The sequence below is a fragment of the Myotis nattereri genome (genome assembly GCF_964212035.1).
Source record: "Myotis nattereri genome assembly, chromosome: 13".
Classification (NCBI taxonomy): Eukaryota; Metazoa; Chordata; class Mammalia; order Chiroptera; family Vespertilionidae; genus Myotis; species Myotis nattereri.
The window spans coordinates 59028614-59050809 of NC_138088.1; the positions used below are offsets into that span (position 1 = coordinate 59028614).

The 22196-nt window shown below is 55.7% G+C and overlaps 1 protein-coding gene across 2 annotated transcripts in view; it reads right to left on the reverse strand.

Annotated features, from left to right (window-relative positions):
* The window catches only part of DOCK1 (dedicator of cytokinesis 1), a 290957-nt gene that overhangs the window by 162698 nt on the left and 106063 nt on the right, over window positions 1–22196 (reverse strand). For both annotated transcript variants that reach the window (XM_081104750.1, XM_081104749.1), the window contains exons 24-27: window positions 21486–21556; window positions 19158–19264; window positions 7690–7817; window positions 5354–5449 (exon numbers count right to left, since the gene is read on the reverse strand). In XM_081104750.1, the coding sequence (XP_080960876.1) occupies window positions 5354–5449; window positions 7690–7817; window positions 19158–19264; window positions 21486–21556 (402 nt within the window). The remainder of the gene's footprint in view (window positions 1–5353; window positions 5450–7689; window positions 7818–19157; window positions 19265–21485; window positions 21557–22196) is intronic.

The following is a 22196-nucleotide window of genomic DNA, read 5'->3' on the forward strand; positions in this document are numbered from 1 at the left end:
TTCCGTACAAATTAAATTTTGAATAGTTTGTGAACATACGAGAAAACCGAGTCTTCGCGTTTCTGTCCCACCGTCTGACATCTAAGCTACTGCCGACACGCACACGTCGCGGGTCAGCTGCCGGAACGGAGCGGTGCCCCCGGGCAGGGCCGCCGCCGGCATCGGGCATCGCCGGAAGGAGAGCTGCTCCTCGCCTTGCCTTTTCCTCCTGGCCCAGCAGCGAGTCTGCTTCTGTCCCGGGTGTGTCCCTTCTACAGGGACCTCGCGGTGGTCAGCCCTCAGAGCAGAGCCTGAAACCACGCAGGCAGCCATCCTTCGGGAGTTCCTCCCGCGGGCCCTCCGCCGTCCGTCCGCTTTAATCGCAAGAAAACACACATCTTCTGTGGAAACGCCGCACAAGGGACGCGAATCCTTGGAGACCAGTCAGCGGGACTGGGAGCTATTTTTGTGCGAAAGAAGGACGCAGCGGAGGGTCCTGAACCACGAAGGAAGAGCGACTGTGTCACGGAAAACACGTGTTTCATGTCTTTTATACTGTTTTTCACTAACGTTTAACATGTTCGCGACACGTTGTCTCTCCTGTGTCCCGAGCACCCCCAGCTCTGGGTGACCGGAAGCGAGGGGCTGCGTGGCTTTCTAACGAGCCCGGTAAATCCGCCCACACCGCCCTCGCACACACAGCGACGTCCCTGGTGAGAGCAGTCTAGGTTCAAAACAACCACAAATAAAATGTGCGGAGTCTGAAGGAGACTGAAGATATGCTCACTCCCATTTAAAAATAACACCTTCTTTGGAATAGGAAAAAAAAAATATTTCCAAAGGCATTTCGTAGTTTAATCACAATGTGTCACTAACATGATGCGTCTCTTAGAAAGATTTAAGTCAAAACTTTGATACAAAAAACAAGGTAAACAGTCGTGTTCCTTCCTATATAGATGTTCCCATGGCATTACGTATAGAGACTAAATTATTATACTTGTCACTAAGTTCTTTATTAGTTTTTAAATAAAATAAAAAAGAAAGGTAATGTTCCGTGTGGCTTTTTAACTTATTTCGTGGTCGCGGTAACTTGGGAAAATAGAAGTCAATCTAAGAAAATAATGACAAAGGAAAGAACTTCATCGGGCTCCGAGAGAGAGACAGGGGGGGGGGGGCACCGTTAGGGGGTGCGGCCTCCCAGCAGGATGTCTGGCAGATACTTGGTTCTGGAAGGAGCTCACAGACAATGGGACTCGGTGTCCTGCCACGGCCCTATGCCACGGCCCTATGCCACGGCCAGCAGACAGCGTCTCTCCAGCTCATCATCTCTCAGGCCCCAGGGCCAGGGGACCAGCCACCTGCTTCCCCCCCCCCCTCCCCGATGGAATTCTGACGCCTCGGGGGCTGGGCAGCCCGCCTCTCCATGGAGACTAGCCCCAGTCTGAGCCCTTCGCCAAGGGTGAATCCCACCTGAACACCCAGGAGGGCAGACGCCCCCTTTCCTGGTCTCTGCAGGCAAAGGGTGGCGATCCCTGTGGCTGAGATGGGGCTCCCCCTGGGCTCAGGGTTCCTGGGGAAAGGCAGGGGGTGAGAGTAACCTCCGTGCAAACAGGCTGAGTCCCAGAGGACCACCCACAGCAGCCGGGACATGCACAGCAGCCGGTCACTGTCTCTAATACCTGTGAGTCAGCCCCCACGGCTGGTGCCCCCGAGGTCCCCTGCTCTCAGCCACTGGACACAGCCAAGGACACCATGCCCTGTAGGGGCCACCAGTCCCTCTGGCCCGGGGCCACTGGCCTCAGGAAGGTCCCAGGACCCGTGTCCCTGCCCTTGTGCCCTCAGAGCCTCCCTGTCCCCAGCAGAGGATTTTCCGAAAGCCACGTGTCCTCTAAGTGGACTGATTATCAAACATCCCTCAAAGATGTGGTGACGGCTCTCGCACAGGAAACCCGACGCTACCCATTTGAGGCTTTTATCGGGTGCTGCTTTTTTTGGAAAATAAAATTAAGAACAGCACTTTTTAAATGCACATTTATTCATGAGCTCCATTAGCATAAATACTGCAAAGCTCATGTTCACGCACGGAGACAGCGTCTTTGTGAAAAGATGTGGTGAGGAGTCTTGGTAGGAGAGGTGTGTGCACTGAACGAGCATTTAAATGACACTCTTTCCAAATAGCGAAGCAGGCGGGTCCTCCAAACATCCAGCAGAAAGAATGGGTGTCCCCAGGTCCATAGCAGCATAATTACCATAGCTCAGATCTGGACACAGCCCACGTGCCTATCAGCAGATGAGTGGATAAAAGCCATGGTACATCTACATCATGGGATACTACGCAGCAGTAGAAAAGAAGGATCTCTCACCCTGTGAGTCAGCATGGAGGGACCTGGAGAGTATCATGCTAAGTGACATAAGCCAGTCAGAGAAAGACAAGTGTCACAGGATCTCACTCATATGTAGAATTAGTGAACAAAATAAACTGATGAACAAAGTGGACCCAGAGACATGGAGCATAGAACAGACTGAGGAATCTCAGAGCGAAGGCGGGGAGGGTGGGTGGGTGGTCATCAGCCCGAGACCTTGTGTGCACCTAAGCATGGCCCATGGACGCAGACAATAGGGTGCTGAAGGCCTGGGGTAGGGGCGGGGCGGGCTGGAGGGGGTCGATGTGGGGAAAAAGGAACATATATAATACTTTCAACAATAAAGATTTTTTTAAAAAGGAGAAGAAACAGGCGGGTCCCTAGGACCCAGCCAGGCTCACAGCAAGCCCTGCGTGTCCCATCTGCCCCCCCAGAGACACTGTGGTGACAATGAACCCCTCCCCACCCCATCGTGTCCCCCGCAGCCCATGCTCAGGGTGGCAACCAAGTCCCTGTCCTCACAGGCGCGGAGGGAGCCGGGCAGCCTGTGGTCAGAAGGACGAGGGCACTGTCGGAGGAGTTCCCTGTCCTGAGTGGCTCCTGCGTCTGCCCACAGCTGTCCTGGGAAGGGGCCACGTTTTCCTTTCAGAGAATCGGTAACTCCCAGTCTTCTCAAGGGCACCCAGGCCACAGAGAAACCTTTCCGCGTCCCTCTCACTACATTATGTCCTTAAAGGGCCCATTCACAGAGGGAAGTCTGACCACCGGGAAGCAGCAGCCAAGCTCCCAGGATACCCTGTGTGCTGCTCACAGCATCTGCTCGCTCCCCACCCAGCTCCGAGGGCAAGCGCGACTCCAGCGAAGGGACATGGGGGCGGGGGCCTGGCCTCCCTCCCAACCGCTGACCAGGCCACCTGCCCCCGGGACAAGGGCACCTGACCCGTGGCCACTGCCCAGAACTAACGGGACACTAAGCCTGCTCCTAAGGCTGAGGGCCTGGAAGCCGTCACCACACGGAGAAGGTGAGACTGACGGTGGATCGCCCATCAGCCGCCAGCGCCCAGCACAGGAGAAGTGCACGGTGAGGGGCGGCTCTCGCGGCCACTGTCGCCTCTAATTGAGAGCTGAGCCACGTCCATACACACCTGGGCCACAGGCTGGGAAGACACCGCGCTCCGTTCTCCCTGCCTTACACCCACGGCCGCGCCGGGAGCAGGTCCCACAAGCTCCCCAAGTCCAGGGCCCGTCCAAACTCTCAGGCTTCTCCCCGCCTCCCTTCCTGTACTCCCGGTTCAACTGCCGGCCAGGGGGCTGTGCCTCGAGGGCACACAGCCAGGGTCAGCCCCACCCAGACAGGACGAGCTCTCCAGTCACTGGCCATGTCCCCATCTGCTATGACAGCCCCGCCCTCACTCGCCGTCACCCCCTGAGCCATCAGCACCCACAGCCGGGCCGACCCAGCCCCTCCCAACAGGGTCCTAGCAGAACGTCACAAAACGCAGTGTGACTTCAAACCACACGTCCTTCGCTCCCTCAAGCACTTCCCCAGCGTGGCGGTGTCCCCGGGCACCCCTGGCACGGCCCCCACCAGACAGGGTCACCAGACCTCGGGGGTGCTGCTGGGGCCACCCGAAGTCTCGCTCCGTGAGGCCCCATCTCCCCCACCTCTACTAAGGCGTTTCAAATGACAGAGCCAGCAATGGTGGGGAACGTGAGGAGGCCGGCACATTGACGTACAGAATGGAGAAGCCCGCAGCCAATGAACCCGATTCACAGGAAACACTTTATGTCCTGGTTTATACACGTCACAGCCCCATCCTCAGTGAGATATACCCTGAGAAGGAAGCCGTGAGCGTCCGTGCCGAACTCTGGGACGAGACTGGACCATGTCGCTGGCGGGAAGCACACTCGGGCGGCCATGAACCCACTTCTCCCCCCGAAACTGCGTCCTTCGTGGCAGGGGAGGGGGACGTCCGGCCCGCGGGCCCCCGAAATCACGTGGTCTGGCTGTGTCCAGGGATTGGGGTGAGTTAATCAAATGTCTGACCACACAGAGCAGGCGGGTTTGTGAGTTAATCATGTTGTATGGCCCGCGGGTGATGGTGCAAATACCCAACTGGCCCCACCCCCGTTTCACGGTGACGCCGCCGCCAACACCAGCACGAGCCCCTGCTGCGCTCCGGCTTGGCCGTGGGGGGAGACATGAGTGTCACCTCCCGGTCGACGCTGAGGACCCCGAGGCAGCGGTCACACCAGGAAGACGATGTGCCATCGGGTGGCCTGGGAAACGCCCGCTGCGTGTGCTGGTCTCTGATGGGAAAGTGACTTTTGGGAAAGGCCGTCCAACAAGCTTAGGGCAAGGGCACCAAGGACTAGACAGGGAAGAGATGAAATGGGACCCGCGTGTGTCCCTCGCCGCAGAAACCACACTCAGGAAGACGGGGTGAGGACCAAGGGCTCAGCGCTCGGAAGCAGGCACGCTGACCGGGGTTTCATATTATTCTTAGAAACTCCCCCCGAATAGACGCCACTCCGTGCCGCGATGACCCGTATGGAGAAGCGTCTACAGTACATGCGAGCAGAAATGAAACAGCTGAGCTGCAGGACCCCCATTACTTGTTAGTCCTGGTATAAAACTTCATTCATGGCATCTCCCGTGTAAACAGGTGGAAAGAAACTGCCCGCAGAACGAGGGCGGAGAAGAAAGCACGCCCTTTGCTGGAAGGAAGTCACGGGAAACTAGCACCCAATGCTTGTCTCTAAAATGTCCCACGGCTCACCCTCCCGTGCCCACGCGTGCTCCCACAACGGTGGGAGACGAGCCCATTTTACACACCAGACGGCAAAAGAGGGCAACCCAAGCGCCTCCCCGCTCGCGAATTTGTAGGGAAAGAAGTTCAGTTTCAAGTGACAGTGTCAAAAGCAAGGCCCAGGCGGGCGGTCAGCGGAGAGGAAAGGCCGCCGGGCGAGAGAGGCCCGCCATGGGGCGCCCGGCGACGCCCCGCACTTACGATGAGCTCCGAGTCCCGGCCCATGGAGATGACCGTGCGGTTCACCGTCCGGAGGAGCCGCTCCATGATGACCTGCACGTGCCGCTGGGTGGGGCCCTGCGGGAGGACAGGGCAGTGAGGACCGGCGCCCGGACAGGCACCCACACGCGTGCCAACCCCCGGAAGGAGTGAGTCGGCTCTAACCCGCGTGAGAGGAAACGCTGCCCCGGTCAGAGGCACAAGCCTCGCAGAGAAAGCTCGAGACGTGTTATTAATTACCGTCCATGAACGATCATGTTACATAAGCATGGACATGTCGTGGAGGCAAACCTTACAAATGAAAGCAAATCTGTTGAAACAACACGTGCGTGGTCCCTAGCCAGCCCGCCGCTGGTTTCCAGGCCGTGGCCTCAGGCGGGTCCCACCGCCCACAGGCCTGCGGGCCGGGCCCGGGGCCCGGGGCCAGCACTGGACGGAGTGCGCACACGTGCTCAGCGAGCGACCGAAACCCAGAGGGCGCGGCCTCGCCACCGCAGACACGCGGTCTCCCACTCAGCGAGTGATGGGGTGCGGGACTCTCCTCAGAACTCGGAGCGTGCGCAAGCAGGTTCTCCAGTCACTTCCGCACAAAGCCAGGGTGGGCACCCCGTCCTCCGGGAGGTCTGGCCACTGGAACCCTTTCCTCCCAGATTCTCCCCAACAGAAACAGGGGAGCCCTGGACTGGAACCAGGGGGGCTGCTGCCCTGTGGGTGGAGGCTTCCACCCTTTCAAAGCCACACCCAGTGTGGCCATCACCCCGAGAACGAGTTCATTCTGATCTCTGCGTCTGAGAGCACAAACCAGGCTCTGAAAGAAGGAGCCGGGCAGGAGGAAGTGGGCAGGCAGGAGTGCGTGTGTGTGCACGTGTGTGTTGAGTGTGTGTGTGTGAGTGTGAGGGGGTGTGTGTGTGTGTGTGTGTGTGTGAGTGTGAGGGGGTGTGCGTGCGTGTGTGTGAATGTGTGTGTGAGTGTGAGGGTGTGTGTGAGTGTGAGGGTGTGTGTGTGTGTGAGAGGGTGTGAGTGTGTGTGAGTGTGTGTGTGCGCGTGTGTGTGAGTGTGTGTGAGGGTATGTGTGTGTGAGAGGGTGTGAGTGTGGACTGGGAAGGTGCTGGAGGTCATGCGGGATAGAGCTACGAGCCAGCCCTGCTGACTTCAAAATCCCACCCGTCTGTCCAGGGCTCAGGGCAGACAATCAAGGCCCTGCACATGTTTCCAGACACACCTGGAGGACCAACGATGGCACGTGTGTGCACACGTGTGCGCACATCTATGTGGTGGGTCCGTGGGGATGGGGAAGGGGAGGGTCAGACTTTTCCCCAGGGGCTGCACTAACGGTGGATTAGGGAAAGGTAGTGGAGTAATTCGACATGCAAAAGGAAATCCAATTTACAAAACACAAGCTAGCTACGGAATCCCAGGAAGAAATCGCCCCGGGGAGAGGGGCCGGGGAGAGGGGAAGAGCAGACAGCTGCCCCCTCAAAACTCTCAGAAGGCCAGTGACTTAAACACAAAACGAAAGCACCTGCGTGCCTGTTTGACGTTAACAAGATAAGAACGGAAAGAAAGCAGACAATTAGCCTCCACCTGCTCATTTCTAGTTTTTATCATCAAGGCCTTTGTCTGACGGTGAGAATTAAAATCTAACTCTTGAGAGACATTTAGCCGAGAAGTTGTAGGAAAGAAATTAAACAATAAATATGTTTAATGTGGAAGGATAAGCATTGTAGTATAATGTTTATTAGATAAATCACATTATGTTTATAATTATATTTAGCACACCTCACACATGGATAAAAGTAATTTGAAGGTGCAACTTTATAGACAACCCTTAAATTAAGGCCATTTCTTTAGGAATGAATCCGTGTGCATTTGTCCCCGGAGGGGGTGTGCACGGCCCCCGGGATGCGGCCTCCCACCGTGGGGTTTTTGGGCGCATCCCAGAACGAGGTCTGAAGGGGGGGTTTGTGTGGGCCCCAGGATAAGGCCTCTGACAGTGGAGTTTGGGTGGCTCCCCAGACGAGGCCTGTGGGGAGGGGTTTGGGGGGATCCGGGACGGGGCCCGTGGGGTGGGGATTGGGGGGATCCCCGGACGAGGCCTGTGGGGAGGGGTTTGGGTGGATCCGGGACGGGGCCCGTGGGTGGGGTTTGGGGGGATCCGGGACGGGGCCCGTGGGGCGGGGTTTGGGTGGACCGGGATGGGGCCCGTGGGGTGGGGTTTGGGGGGATCCGGGACGGGGCCGGTGGGGTGGGGTTTGGGGGGATCCGGGACGGGGCCCGTGGGGTGGGGTTTGGGGGGATCCGGGACGGGGCCTGCTCACCACGTCCTTGCGGGACAGCACCTCCAGCACGTTGCTGAGCAGCTGGCAGCAGGCCTCCAGGTCCTCCTGCCGCTCCAGGTGGTACTTGAGCTGGTCCGTCATCATGGGCAGCAGGAGCTCCCTGCAGTCTGCGGGGACAGGGGTGCGGGTCAGCAGGGCCGCGCGATGCACTGGGGCTGCCGGAGCTCGTTCCCGCACGTTTACGGCCCTCAGGGCGTCCCACGTACACTCCGCCCACCGACGACGTCTGGGGACGTCAGGCGGCCGGACGAGGAGGAACCGCTTCTATTGCCACGTGACTGACTCATTCACACACCACGCTCGCAGGTGCGTGGATGCACACGGGGGGCTCCGTGCGGCCGCACAGCATCACAAACACGCGCGGCGCCCTTACCCACACGGCGCTTTCCCGGTTTCAGTGACCCGTAGTCAACCACGGTCACTGAACAATGCGTGGAAACTCCCAAATGTAAACAACTCACACGTTTTAAACCGCGTGCTCTTCTGAGCAGCAGGGTGAAATCTTGCACCTGCTGCTCCTTCCCGCCCAGGATGTGAACCACCCCTTTGTCCAGGGTAGCCACGCTGTCGGCACAGAGCAACGCGATATTCTGAGGGGGCGAGACCGCACTCACATCACCTTTGCTAGTCATTGTTTGATCTCATTGTCATTGCTGTTACTCCCTCCCTGAGCCTAACTTACAAACAGAACCTCCCCACAGGAAGCATGTGAGAGCATGACACGCCGCCCCAGCAGGAGTCAACACCGTGTACGCAGGTTCAGTTCTACCTGCAGTTTCCGGCCTCCACGGGGGGCCTGGAACGCAGCCCCCGCGGATAAGACGGGATTATGCACATGCCTGCAAGCACACATCTCCCACAGTGCGCACACAGACACACACACACCGCGGGTAAGACGGGATTATGCACATACCTGCAAGCACACATCTCACACAGTGTGCACACAGACACACACAGGCACACACATCTCCCACAGTGCGCACACAGACACACACAGGCACACACATCTCCCACAGTGCGCACACAGACACACACATCTCCCACAGTGTGCACACAGACACACACAGGCACACACATTTCCCACAGTGTGCACACAGACACACACAGGCACACACATCTCCCACAGTGCGCACACAGACACACAGACACTGCGGGTAAGATGGGATTATGCACATGCCTGCAAGCACACATCTCCCACAGTGCGCACACAGACACACACACACCGCGGGTAAGACGGGATTATGCACATGCCTGCAAGCACACATCTCCCACAGTGCGCACACAGACACACACACACACCGCGGGTAAGACGGGATTATGCACATGCCTGCAAGCACACATCTCCCACAGTGCGCACACAGACACACACACACCGAGGGTAAAACGGGATTATGCACATGCCTGCAAGCACACATCTCCCACAGTGTGCACACAGACGCACACAGGCACACACATTTCCCACAGTGTGCACACAGACACACACAGACACACACATTTCCCACAGTGTGCACACAGACACACACAGGCACACACAGGCACACACATCTCCCACAGTGCGCACACAGACACCGCGGGTAAGACGGGATTATGCACATGCCTGCAAGCACACATCTCCCACAGTGTGCACACAGACACACACAGGCACACACATCTCCCACAGTGCGCACACAGACACCGCGGATAAGACGGGATTATGCACATGCCTGCAAGCACACATCTCCCATAGTGCACACACAGACACACACATCTCCCACAGTGCGCACACAGACACACACAGACACACACATCTCCCACAGTGTGCACACAGACACACACAGACACACACAGACACACACATCTCCCACAGTGTGCACACAGACACACAGACACACAGACACGGCGGGAGCTCTAACTACAAGCTGCGCCTACCAATTCAGTGCCTCACCCCCTGCCCAACACGCGCTCCCTGTACCCCCCCATGCTGGGCTGCGGAGCCAGCTGCCCTTCCTCGGCGACGCCAAACCGCCAGGACACCTCACAGGGAGAAGTCAGGCCCATGAAGATCTGAGCAGGTGCAGAAAAACGGGCCAACGGGACGAAGGAACACAGCCACTGTGGAAGCAGGGAGGCTGCTCCCAAAAGCTCAGCAGGGACCCAGGGAGGCAGAGGCCTGGGGGGCTGGCGGCCCCGGGGAGGTGCCCGCGCCCCGTCCTGCCACTTCGAGGAACCCCGCTCCCGACTCAGCTGGCGGAAGTGGCCACTCAGGCTCTGGGGCCCACCTGCCCCGGCCAAACTTTTTTCCTTTGTTTTTTTAACCTCACCTGAAGATATTTTTCCATTGATTTTAGAGAGAGTGTAAGGGAGAGGGACTGGGAGAGAAACATCGATGTGAGAAACACTGACTGGTTACCCTCACACCTGCCCTGACCAGGACCAGGGATCGAGCCTGGAATTGAGGCCCCTGTCCTTGGCTGGAATTGAACCCAGGACCCTTCAGTAGCAGGCCGATGCTCTTTCCAATGAGCCAATTTGGCTAGAGCCCCAGCCAGACTTCATCCCTCACCGCCCCATTCACCCGTCATGCTGGATGAGCTGCCGGGGACCTGCCTGCTCTCAGAGGTAATTGAGTGTGTTTGTGTCATTTGTCAGGATTACTCCGGGTGAGGAGGCCACGGCTGCCCTGTCCATCTTCAGTGGGAGACGCTGTCGGCCAGCCAGGCTCCCTGGAGGGACCGCCCCCCATGCCCAGCCCAGGGTGAGCTGTCTGTTACCGGCCTCTCTTGACGAGAAACAACACAACTTTAGGAAATGTCGCTGCGGTTGTCCTGCGTAATGACATTTCTTTCTCTGAGCCCCTCGAGAACATTCAAACTCGAGCGTGACAACCTGGACGTTTTTAGTATCCACCCCACCAACGGCGGGTGAAGACGACGCGGGGAGATGGGGAGTAGGACAATGCTCGCAGGAGGACTTGGAAAAGCAGCCACCACGTCCCAGGCCACGGACAGAGCTCCAGTCCCGGACCACACACACCCCAGGAGAGCTCACCGGAGGCCCGGGTTTCCTCAGGTGGCACTGACCTCACCCGGCATCTCAGGCAGGCCTCCAGGGACAGAGGGCCCGGCGGCCCCGGGTGCCGGCTCCTGCTCCTCTGTGAGTTGCCATTGGTTCTCTCATCTGCTTCCCCTACTGGGGTGCAGTCTCCGTGAGAGAAGCCTGCTTCTCATCAGTGCGAGCAGCCCCTGCACGTACACCGAGACCCACACACGCGTGCACGTGGCCTGTACACGGCCGTCTGATCAGCCTGGACGCCGGCCAGTGAAACTGGGTCACCAGCAAGGCCAGGGAGAGCTCGTTAGGATGCTGTTGTGCCTCTGGTGTCTTCCAAGGACGGAACAGGCTGTCCGAGACTGCAGGTCCCCCCTCGCCACGTAACAGGTGCGCGGCTTCAGGATGAAAAATGAACGTGGGCAAAGGAACCATGCAAACTCCGTCTGGCCGGGAAGAGAGCTCTTTTCCTCCGTGAGCATGCGCACATGCATGCACACACACATGCAGACACACAGACACACACGTACACACACAGATACATAGACACACACAGAGAAACACAGATACAGATACACACACGCAGACACACACACAGAGACACACAGAGACACACAGAGACACAGATACACACATAGATACGCACGCAGACACACACAGATACACACAGAAACAGACACATACAAATACACACAGACACACAGATACACACACGTAGACACAGATACACACACAGACACACACACACTCAACAGACATACAGACTCAAAAGACTCACAGATACACACAAACACATATAGCACACACACAAAAAGAAACACACACACTCAACACACACATGCATACATACCACACACATTCCTACATACCATACTCACATACATACCACACACATGCACACACCACCACTCACATGCACACGCACCCCTGCAGTGACCCATGGGAAAGCATGACGCTCCGTCCCAGCAGGCGAGGAAAAGCTCCTGTCACTCGCCGAGGCCCCAGCTCAGTGTCCTGAATGCCCTTCCCCTCCCCCCATGAACAGAATGTCGTTTCTATGTGACGATTTGTGTCCATGGTCCCTTCAGGCACAAAACAGATGGCCTGGGAATCTGACCATCACAAGCAAAAGCTAACCTTGTATTTCAAATAAATCGCCACAGACAGCCGCTTGGAAAATCTGCAACAACTGCTCGACCAGCGGCCAGAGCCCGGGTCTCCATGGGGCCGGGGAGCTCTCAGCGCACTCGGGGCGGCCCGCCACCCCCGTCAGGAAGGGGCAGAGGCCAGCCGCTCGCGCTGTGCTTTGGGTCTGGGGCAAGTCACTGAGAACGCTCCATGCCTTGATGCTGCGGATCTCTGGGGGGAGCGGGGGGGTGGGGGGGCTGCTGTTCCCCTCTTGGGGTGCTGTGAGAATTCCATGGCAATGTGTGTCTGTGGCAAACAGAGAGCACCCAGCAACTGCAGCTTCAATTACAACAACAGGAATAATGTTACACCCATCAGCCTTTCCCACCCAAGTGCACCGACAGGCTAACGCCGGGACCCAGCGGGCAGTGCCCTTTAAGTCATTTACATTTAAATGTAAAAAATGATACTTGTTTCAATTTTGGAAACAACTATTTTGAACAACTTGGGTCTGTAAATCTTTCTTTCTATGGTTGATGGTATTAAATGTATTTTAAATACAGATCAAGTACCTCTGATGGAAATGGTGCGCCTGGCCAGGCCGGTGTGGGTCAGCGGTTGAGCATCGACCTATGAACCAGGAGGTCACGGTTCGATTCCCGGTCAGGGCACAGGCCCAGGTCGCAGGCTCGATCCCCAGTGGGGGGCGTGCAGGAGGCAGCAGATCCATGATTCCCTCTCATCATTGATGCTTCTCTTTCTCTCCCCCTCTCCCTTCCTCTCTGACATCAATAAAAATACATTTTTTTAAAAAGAAAGAAAAAAGCAAAGGGGGCGCCCAGGCTGACACGGGCTGTGAGCGTAAAGCTGCGTTTCAGAGGCTTGGCGCGGAAAACCCGAGGTGACGGACACATTAGCCATTTCCAGACGGAAGTCATGTCGCGGTGATAGCTCAGACAAAGCGCATTATCAAAATTAACCTCAGCAATGCTCCTGCGCTTGTGTGTAACCGCGGCCTCCGGGACATCTTGAGCGGCAGATGCGGCTCGCGCCCGGCTGCTGTCGGCGGCGCGGTCTGGAGCGCGCCGGGAGGCAGATGTCACAGACCTCGAGTGCCATCACTCACTCTGATGGCCTGGTGCTCAGCGCGGAAGGCAGAAGCCAGGGCCCGCTGTCTCCGAGCAGACCTGTGACTTCGGCACTTACCACTGCCGCTAGCTAGGAGTCGAGGCACAGACATAACCTATGGGAGCAGGGCCAGCTAGGACAGCGGTCCCGGCTGCCTGCAAGAGAGGCGGCCAGCCCGGCGGGCCGTCACCGTGCAGATCAGCTGTGGGGACCGGAGGTTCTGCAGCCCCCGGCCCCCCTCCACGCCCCCCAGCGTGACCCACTGTGATCACAGACAGCAGCAAGTCGACATCTGCTCCCCCTCAGCTGTGCGAGCTGGAGCCCCGATGATGAATGCTCTCGTAATGGGCACAGAGAATAAAAATGTTCATCTTTATCAAAGGTATTCAACAGGCGTCATCAGCTTCTAAGCACCCAAGCGGGACGTCGGTCTATAACCTCCTGACGGCTCTGCATCCGGCAAGGTGCAAAGACGAGAATAAATCTGTTCATTTAAAACATTTGTTTTATGAACACCGAGTCATGTGCTCCTTAATTTTTAGTTGGGTCCCATTAAACAAATGACCCATAAAGTGATTTAATGACCTTGAGCCTGTTACGCGGAGCTGAGAGGCCCCGAAACGCTTTTAATGAGGATTACACAGGAAGAGCCATGTAAGTGGGGGGTGCTTGCTATTCATCTTCCCCAGACAACCATCTTATTTTTCAACTCTCGAAGAACTCTGTGTCCTCATGATTCAATTTGCTCCAGTGACTTCTTCCCTCCACGCAAGTCTTCAGGCAACAGAAATGCACAAAACAGGGCCAGCCGTGGAAGGGGTCAGAAGGACCGTCCAGTTATGCCCACGTGGCATGGATGTGGGAACCGGAGCCGGAGGGGAGGGAGGCACAGGATGGCACCCCAGCGCGGCAGCTGAGCCAGACCTGATGCCTGCTCCTGAGCCAGAGCACCGCAGGGCAACGGATCCGTGCATGTGCACGTGCGTGTAGACATGTACGATTCTGGTATCTTTACATGTCGAACGCAAATTAAATTTTTCTTAATGCAACAAGTCATGATTGTCAACAGTACCAGGAGGAAACAATCGAGCCACCGAGGCAGGCCGCTCTTTCCTTTCTGAACGTGTGCCATACAACTGCCCTGCCCTGTGTCGCTATTCCTGTCGACAAGTCGCACCGCCACACGTTCTGGTGTGAAGATCAGAAGATCCTCTCGGGCGAGTGCTGAAATGGACAGAGACAAGGGGACCTGCCTTCCAGCTCTGAGGTACCAGGGCCATGGGATTTTAACTGCGAGGCCGCAAAGCAATGAAAAGTGCCCCAACCGCCAGGAGAAGAAAGAAGCTATGACAAGTCTATGAGCACATGCACACAACACTACGTGCTTCATTTGCATTATACTTTACGAACGTGCTATTTATTCACATACTTGCAGTTTATCTTGCTACGTATGGCATTTGGAGTGAATTCCGTTTTCAGAATGCATTTCTCCAATGGCGGGTGTGAGGCAGTGTAAGAGTAGGTGATGGATTTGTAACAAGACAACCCCTTAATCAGCACCAACGCAGCGGACAGCTCCCTGCCTGGGCTCCTCACAGACTTGAACTAGTTACTTAACTCCCGGGCCCTTATCTGTAAATTAAGGGAATTACTCTTTTCTCATTCTACGGGGTTTGTTTTTTAAGTGGATGGCTCTGAAGCCCTGTGAGAGGAATTAAACTTGCTAACAAAGAGTCCTAGGCATACGGTCGGTGCTCAACGAATAATAATGGAATTGATATGGCTATAATTAAGAAACCGAAATGGACTTCACCCTCCTGAATTCAATAAACCATTCCTAAAAGGCGGCATTGTTTTAACAAATGGTCTTTTCAAACACACCTATAATGAGAGATGTAGAGTGATAGGTAGAATGAGGGATGAGAAAGGTGCAGCAATTTCCAGATAAAGATTAAAATGTTCTCCGGGCGTGAAGAGACGGACGAGGGGAAAATGCCGGTCACGGCCCCCCATTATTTAACATAACCAGCTCTGGGGCTCGCAGCTGGTGATGCCCATTAGTCGTCGTCAGCACAACTGTCCAGAGGACCCAGCGTGATGTACGCGAGGTCCCTCGAGTGATTGGACACCCGGGGGCCCCAACCCCCATTTCTCTTTCGGCACAACATCCATCAGGTCAACAAAACTACTACAGAGCAGCTCTGTGCTTCCGTTTCCTGTCAATAAAGGACAGGCCCCTCCATTTCCCACAGCGGAGAAGCGGAAGAGATTTTATGTTGATTGTTTATGGATCAAAGCATTAAACTCTATTTTGTTAAAGGTCCCCATTAAGCACAGCTTTTCTTTCCACCACGTGAAGCCCAGGGGTTTGAGGAACAGGGTCATTTGGGGAGAGATAAATTCCCTACCTGGGATCTAATCGCCACGGAAGTCGCCTGGCGCTCTGGCTTCAATATTTCCTAACAGGAGTCCCCTCAGGGGCCGAGGCCTCTGCCCTCGGGTCTCGAAGGGCAGCTGTAACTAATGGCCCCGCCATTAAGAAGGAGCGTTTCCCTGGCTTCAGAGCGGGAGGAATCATTCACCTTGAAACGAAGAATGAGGACAGTAATTTAAGCTCGTTATGCCGGCAGTTTTAAGAAGCTCTGTATTGTTCAGAAATGGGACCGGAATGAAGTTTTATGAGGAGCCCTCTGTAAAGGTGCCTGTTTGCTGGATTGAAGAAAAGTCTCAAGAGGATGGCCAGGAAGCGAGGGGATGGCCAAGGAGAGAGGGGATGGCCAGGGAGAGGGGGGATGGCCAGGGACAGGGGGGATGGCCAGGAAGCGAGGGGATGGCCAGGGAGCGAGGGGATGGCCAGGGAGAGGGGATGGCCAAGGAGAGGGGGGATGGCCAGGGAGAGGGGGGATGGCCAGGAAGAGGGGGGATGGCCAAGGAGAGAGGGGATGGCCAGGGAGAGGGGGGATGGCCAGGGAGAGAGGGGATGGCCAAGGAGAGAGGGGATGGCCAGGGAGAGGGGGGATGGCCAGGGAGAGAGGGGATGGCCAGGGACGGGGGGATGGCCAGGGAGAGGGGGGATGGCCAGGGAGAGGGGGGATGGCCAGGGAGAGGGGGGATGGCCAGGGAGAGGGGGGATGGCCGGGGAACATGGGGATGGCCAGGGAGCGAGGGGATGGCCAGGGAACATGGGGATGGCCAGGGATGGGGGGATGGCCAGGGAGAGGGGGGATGGCCAAGGATGAGGGGATGGTCAGGGAGGGGAATGACACGGTTCTACTCCTAGATTCCAACCATCTGAGAGAAAAACCCAGAAAACAAAAGGTGCCCACGAACAGTGAGCTTCCAGCAAAGGAATCCACCACGAGTATTAAACTACTGTCAAGACCACAGAGCTACTGTCTTCCGTTAAATCTTCAAATCTTCCCTCTCGAAGCTCCCCCACCCGCCCAAAACATCAGCACTCAGCGCGTGCAAGCACCACAGAAGACCTGTCCACTGCTGTGGTCACTTCCAATCTGGGGGATGGAAAGATGGGGTCGTGAAAGGTAAAGAGATGATCCCGTATCAACTGGATGATCTTTCCAGAGCTCTCAGGATCAGAACCGCAGCGTTAAGGGGCCCAGGTTGGGGAGGGCATGTGGGGGAGGGCATGTGGGGGAGGGCACATGGGGGCACCTGGAGGAGGGCATGTGGGGGGACATGGGGAGGGCACCTGGGGGCACCTGGGGGAGGGCATGTGGGGGGACATGGGGAGGGCATGTGGGGGGGCACCTGGGCAAGGGCACATGAGGGGCAAGCGCTTCTTACAAGTCCAATGCTCTTGACTAATTTCTAAGATACAGCGACCTCAGCTGATTCCTTTTATTCCCATTTCTATACTATTAATGCAAAACATGTTGTGATGACAAATCCTAGACCTTGGCCTCCTAGTGTTTATTTTAATTTAATGGCAACGAAACTTCTCACTCCTCTCCAGGATCCAAGCTGTCACTCTCACAGCTTCTGTCACATCCCTGGGCAGCACCACGACCACCTGGGAACAAAGCCACCCACACACACGCTGTGCCGGCTGCCGGTCCGGCTCCGCGTCCTGCCTGGAGAGCCCGCTCCGTCCACACCAGACTGCGGAGAGTCATTTCCGTGTGAAGCCATAATCTTCCCAACCGGCTCTCAGGGAGTCAAGTCACATCGCGAGAGGCGCGGAAGCCATCACCGCCCATTCACGGCCCCGTGCCCAGCATGCTAACGAGGCGCAGGCCCTGCCTGCGGCCCAGAGCCGACGCGGGGACATGCCAGGTCAGCTCCCACACCAGCAGGGGACCAGCCCCGGGCCCACCCCCCTTTCCTGCAACAACGCCGGTCACTCGGAGCACCCCACACCCTGGAAAGGGCACCCTTGGGAAGTGCGGGGGTGGCTGCGATGTGCTTCCCAATCTCCAGGGAAAGTAAGACCGGCCAGAGCTCGAATGCGAGGAGGCCCAGGATACTTTGGATTCACACATTTCGTACAATCTCATTTACTATGTTGGGGGATGCAAGTTGCTGTTAAAAAGATACAACTTGGTACTTAAAAAGATGCAACGTATCCTACAGAATTATGTATCCTGGTAACTCCTTATTAAGCAAAGCTATTGCTTCATAAAAAGCTATAAATGCTTAATAAAAGCTATAAATGTTTACTTGCATGGGGCATACTTCCGAAACAGGCTTTGCGCTGGTCGGTGACAAAGGACTTGTTTCTACAAGAATTAGAACAGAAATAGGAAGAGAAAGAGGAAGAGAAACACACCAGTTGGCACCTGGGCGACATCATCACCAGAAATAAACAACCTTCCCGACGAGGTTTCCATGGACTAAAGCAGCGGTGGCCAACCTTTCGGACCTCACAGACCACTAGCGGTCCACAGACCCGGCTGGCGACGCCGGGCTAAAGAACTAGACTAAGGCCTGGCTGGTGTGGCTCAGTGGTTGGGCATCGAACTATCAACCAGGAGATCACGGTTGATTCCTGGTCAGGGCACGTACCTGGGTTGTGGGCTCGATCCCCAGTAGGGGGTGTGCAGGGGGCAGCCGATCAATGATTCGCTCTTATCATTGATGTTTCTCTCTCTCTCTCTCTCTCCCCCACTCCCTTCCTCTTTTGTTTTTTAAAGAAGCCTGTCCTCTTCTTGCCTTGAGGCTTTTCCTCCAGAAGAACACCCAGAGGAAGTCTTCACATTTCCTCGGAGCATGAGCTTAGCTCTAAGTGTAGGCTCCAGTGCATTTTATGAAGTTAAATCAGGAAATAAGAGGAAGGAGAGCAGGCACACAGACGGCCCAGTAACCCAGAAGGTACAAAGGACCGAGCCACGCACACACTGGTGGTCAGCCCAGCCAGGACCTCCGCGAGCACATCCCCGCGCCCCAGGCGTGGGCCGCCCCAGCCCCTCATCCACGCGTGAGGACGCAGGAAAATGCAGGCAGCAGCCCGTGTCTGGGCCCCACGGAGCAGAATCAAGCTGTGTCTTTCAGCCAGAACATCCCTCGATAGGTTTCACGCCTGCCTCCGACAAATGAGGAAGGTGACGGGATTATGCAAAGGTGTTACGCTTTCAAGAACACTGCCTGACAAGGGTAACGTATTAATGCAGTCGGTCCAAGAAGAAAGAAAATGATTAGTGGAAGGGGTAGGGAGATAATGCGGGGAAAGGTAAGGTATTCCTCAGGTCAAATGCGTCGAGAAATCATTAACATTCTTATTATTTGGAGCGGGGTTGGAAGAAAACCTGTCCGAGAATGCAGAGTTGAGGATAAGACAGAACCATTAGGTCTACAATTAAAGAAAACCCGAGATGCTTCTTTGCAATCCTCTCCACAGAAGCCAGTGATTGCCTCCCCGGACAGACAATCAGGCGTCCCGAAGGCGACAATGCCGCTGATTGCCGAGGGCTCGGTGCGCACCTGATGGCAAACCGGGAGGCCCCGCCTTCCCTTCTCATGATCTGTGGTCTCGGCCAGATGTCAATTACCACCCTCCTTGTAAGGGCTCCATCCTCCTGTCTCGTAACGGAGCTGTTTTAATTGGGTGCAGCCTCCACTTCTTCCGGCGAGGAGGAGAGAGTCCAGAAGGGGCAGGGCCTACGGACCGCGACTCAGGGGACCGTTAACGGCTTTCAGGTTCCGCTCACCGTGCTGTGTGAAGAGGTCCGTGTGGATGATCTCGATCAAGCAGTACAGCTTCTGGATGGTCAGCAAGCCCACGGGGACGTTGAGGATGAAATCAGTGAACATTTTGCTATGAGAATAAAAAAGAAAAGCGTTTCAGGGAAAAACAGCGAAACGGTCCAAAGTGTCAACGAGACGGTGTGGAGACGCAAGGTCATTCAGGAGCCATTAAATGCCACCAGAATGTTGGCTAATGCCCATGATACAATATGGGGCAAAATCTTGTCCCAAAAATGATACTTTAAAATGTCACTGTTTCATTTCACACCCACTGAAATGGCTGTGGTATAAAACAGCGGCCGCCAACCGGTGGTCCGTGCACCACTGGTGGTCCGTGAGGTCCGAAAGGTTGGCGCCCGCTGGTATAAAAGACAGGCAATAACGAGTGTTGGCCGGGATGCGGAGACACTGGAACCCTCGGACCGCGCTAGTGAATGTAAGACGGTGCAGCCACGTCAGAAAACACGTGAGCAGTTCTTCAAAATGTTGACAAGCTACCCTCCGAGCCAGCGTTTCCACTCCTAGGCAGGTACCCAAGAGAAAGGAAAATGTTTATCTACACAAAACCGTGGGCATGAACTGCAGCAACATGGCTCATGGCACGGGGGGAGGGGAGGCAGCAGCGGGAGGGTGCACACACTGCACGCAATGCACCCCTACAATTCCCCCCTTGCAGTAATGAAACTCTGACACGACCCCCAACGTGGATGTGCCTTGAAAACATGACGCTAAGTGAAAGGAGACACTCACAATGGGCCCACAGTGTACGACCCCATGCGCCTGAAATGCCCAGAAAAGGCCCATCTATCAATGCAGACAGCAGCTGAGCGGTTGCTGGTGGGAGCGGGGAATGACTGGGAATGGGCACCAGGGGTCTGACTGGGCAATGAAACTGTTCTAAGATCCTATTACGGTGAGGGTCCCACAACTCCGCAAACATACTGGAAACTGTATAATTGAATGCGCTAACACGGGTGAACTTTATAGCACATACATCACATCTCAGTAGCGAGGGTGTTAAGAACTTACTTTTACAGATGCCAAAAATACTTCTGAAGGAGTGTTAAAAGAGTTCTTGTTAGTAACCAAAGAAAGGCAAATTAAAACTGTGAGATCCTTCCTTGCCAATCACGTTGTCAGAGCTTGATACAGTAATAATTCCAAGTATTGGCAAAGTTTAGAAAGACAGATGCCAATACATACAGGTTTAGTATGACCTTTTCGAGGGCAACTGGACGGGAGCCATTAAAAATCTTTTAAGAGCATGCAAGACCTAGTAATTCCACTTCTGTTTGTGCTAATGATGTAAATAAGGGCAGATGCTACAATTAAGCTATAAAAAATTGTATCCTAGCATATTTCACAATAATTAAAAACTGAACAGCCCTAGTCAGTTTGGGCTCATTGGACAGAGCGTCGGCTTGCAGACTGAAGGGTCCCAGGTTCAATTTCAGTCAAGGGTGCATGCCTGGGTTGTGTACTTGATCCTCAGTAGGGGGCATGCAGGAGGCAGCCAATCAATGATTCTCTCTCATCATTGATTTTCTCTCTCTCTCTCTCTCTCTCCCCCCGCTTCCCTTCTTCTCTAAGAATCAATAAAAAAATATTTTTAAAAAATAAAATAAAGAATAAACTGGACACAGTGTACCACCCGTCAGTACAGCCTGGCGGCCTGTCCTCTGTGGTCACGACACCTGCGTTGGCCGGGAAGCAATGCTGCTCGCCAACGAGGGCGCCACGAGCAACTGGCTTAGCACAAAGTGGGGCTGGTGATAGCGCCATGTCACGCCACTGCTGTCAGGATGAACGGAACGCCACGTGGAAAGGGCTCTGTGGGAGCCTTTCGCGTGGGCAGGAAGCACACAATCGACGTGTCTATGGTTGGTACTCGGATAAGTGACGGCCAGTGGAGGGGGCGCACCGTGAAAGTCATTAGAGGTGATGACGGGACGATGATCCGTGCGGTGGGAGAGCAGACGTCTTCCCTGCAGGGGCCGACGGGAGACAGGGACCACGGTGCTGGGCGTTAGGGGGTGCGTGTATGTGGGAGCACAAAGAACCAGAAGGGTCCAGGGACAGTAAGTGTGATTTCCTCTCCTGTGATCTCCTGTTTCATCCAAACATGAACCAAGTTTCTAAGCAGGAAAAAGTACACACACAGTCTTCAGTGCCTCCTTCGTTTTTAATCAGCCGAGGAGGTGTGCGTCCCGTGGGCCTCACACACTGAGACGGCCGGGGAGGGGGGGCGGGGGGGGACGCCTGGATGTCCTGCGGGCCCCGAGCTTCCTTACCTGAGCTCTTTGGGATCAAACACCAATTTCACATCATTGACGATCGTTGGCAGGTACTTCAGCGCTGCCCCCTGCAAACCAAGACCAAAGGAGACTGCTGAGCCGTGTGTCGCTGGGCAAATATTAACACAGATTTATAATTACTGCGCGGAGCCACACGCCTCCCGCGAAGAGGACGAGCGCGCTAGGTGAGCGGCTGGTGGCTGATGAAAGAGCAAAGAAAAAAACCGATGACCCACACACCAGCGATCTGCTACAACCTCAACACAGAGCGCTCACGGCAATATCAACAGAGGCCCACACTTGGCGCCCGCTGACCGAACGCCCGCACTGGCGTTTCCTCCTTAGCCCGGCACGGCGACGGCACGGGAAGGCCTGTGCCCTCAGCAGGACCCTCGCCCGTCCGATGCCCGCACGCTCTCGTGTTCAGCAATTAAAACGGCTGTGTTTGTTCCACTGCAAAACTGTCTTCCCACAACCGTACAGCCCTTACGTCCGTGCCCCCGCTTATACCCGGGCCGCCTACAGGAAGTGAGCAGTGCTGGGAGGCGAGGACACCTCAGTTACTTTGCCCCTGATCACACCGCCGGGACTGAGCGGAGCCGGAGTTAACGGCAGGTCTGTGGGCAGCCAGAGCCTCAGCCTCCAGGTCTCTATCCGGTTGGGAAAGTGCCTGATTGTAAGTGTCCTGGCCGGACGGGACGGCCCGGC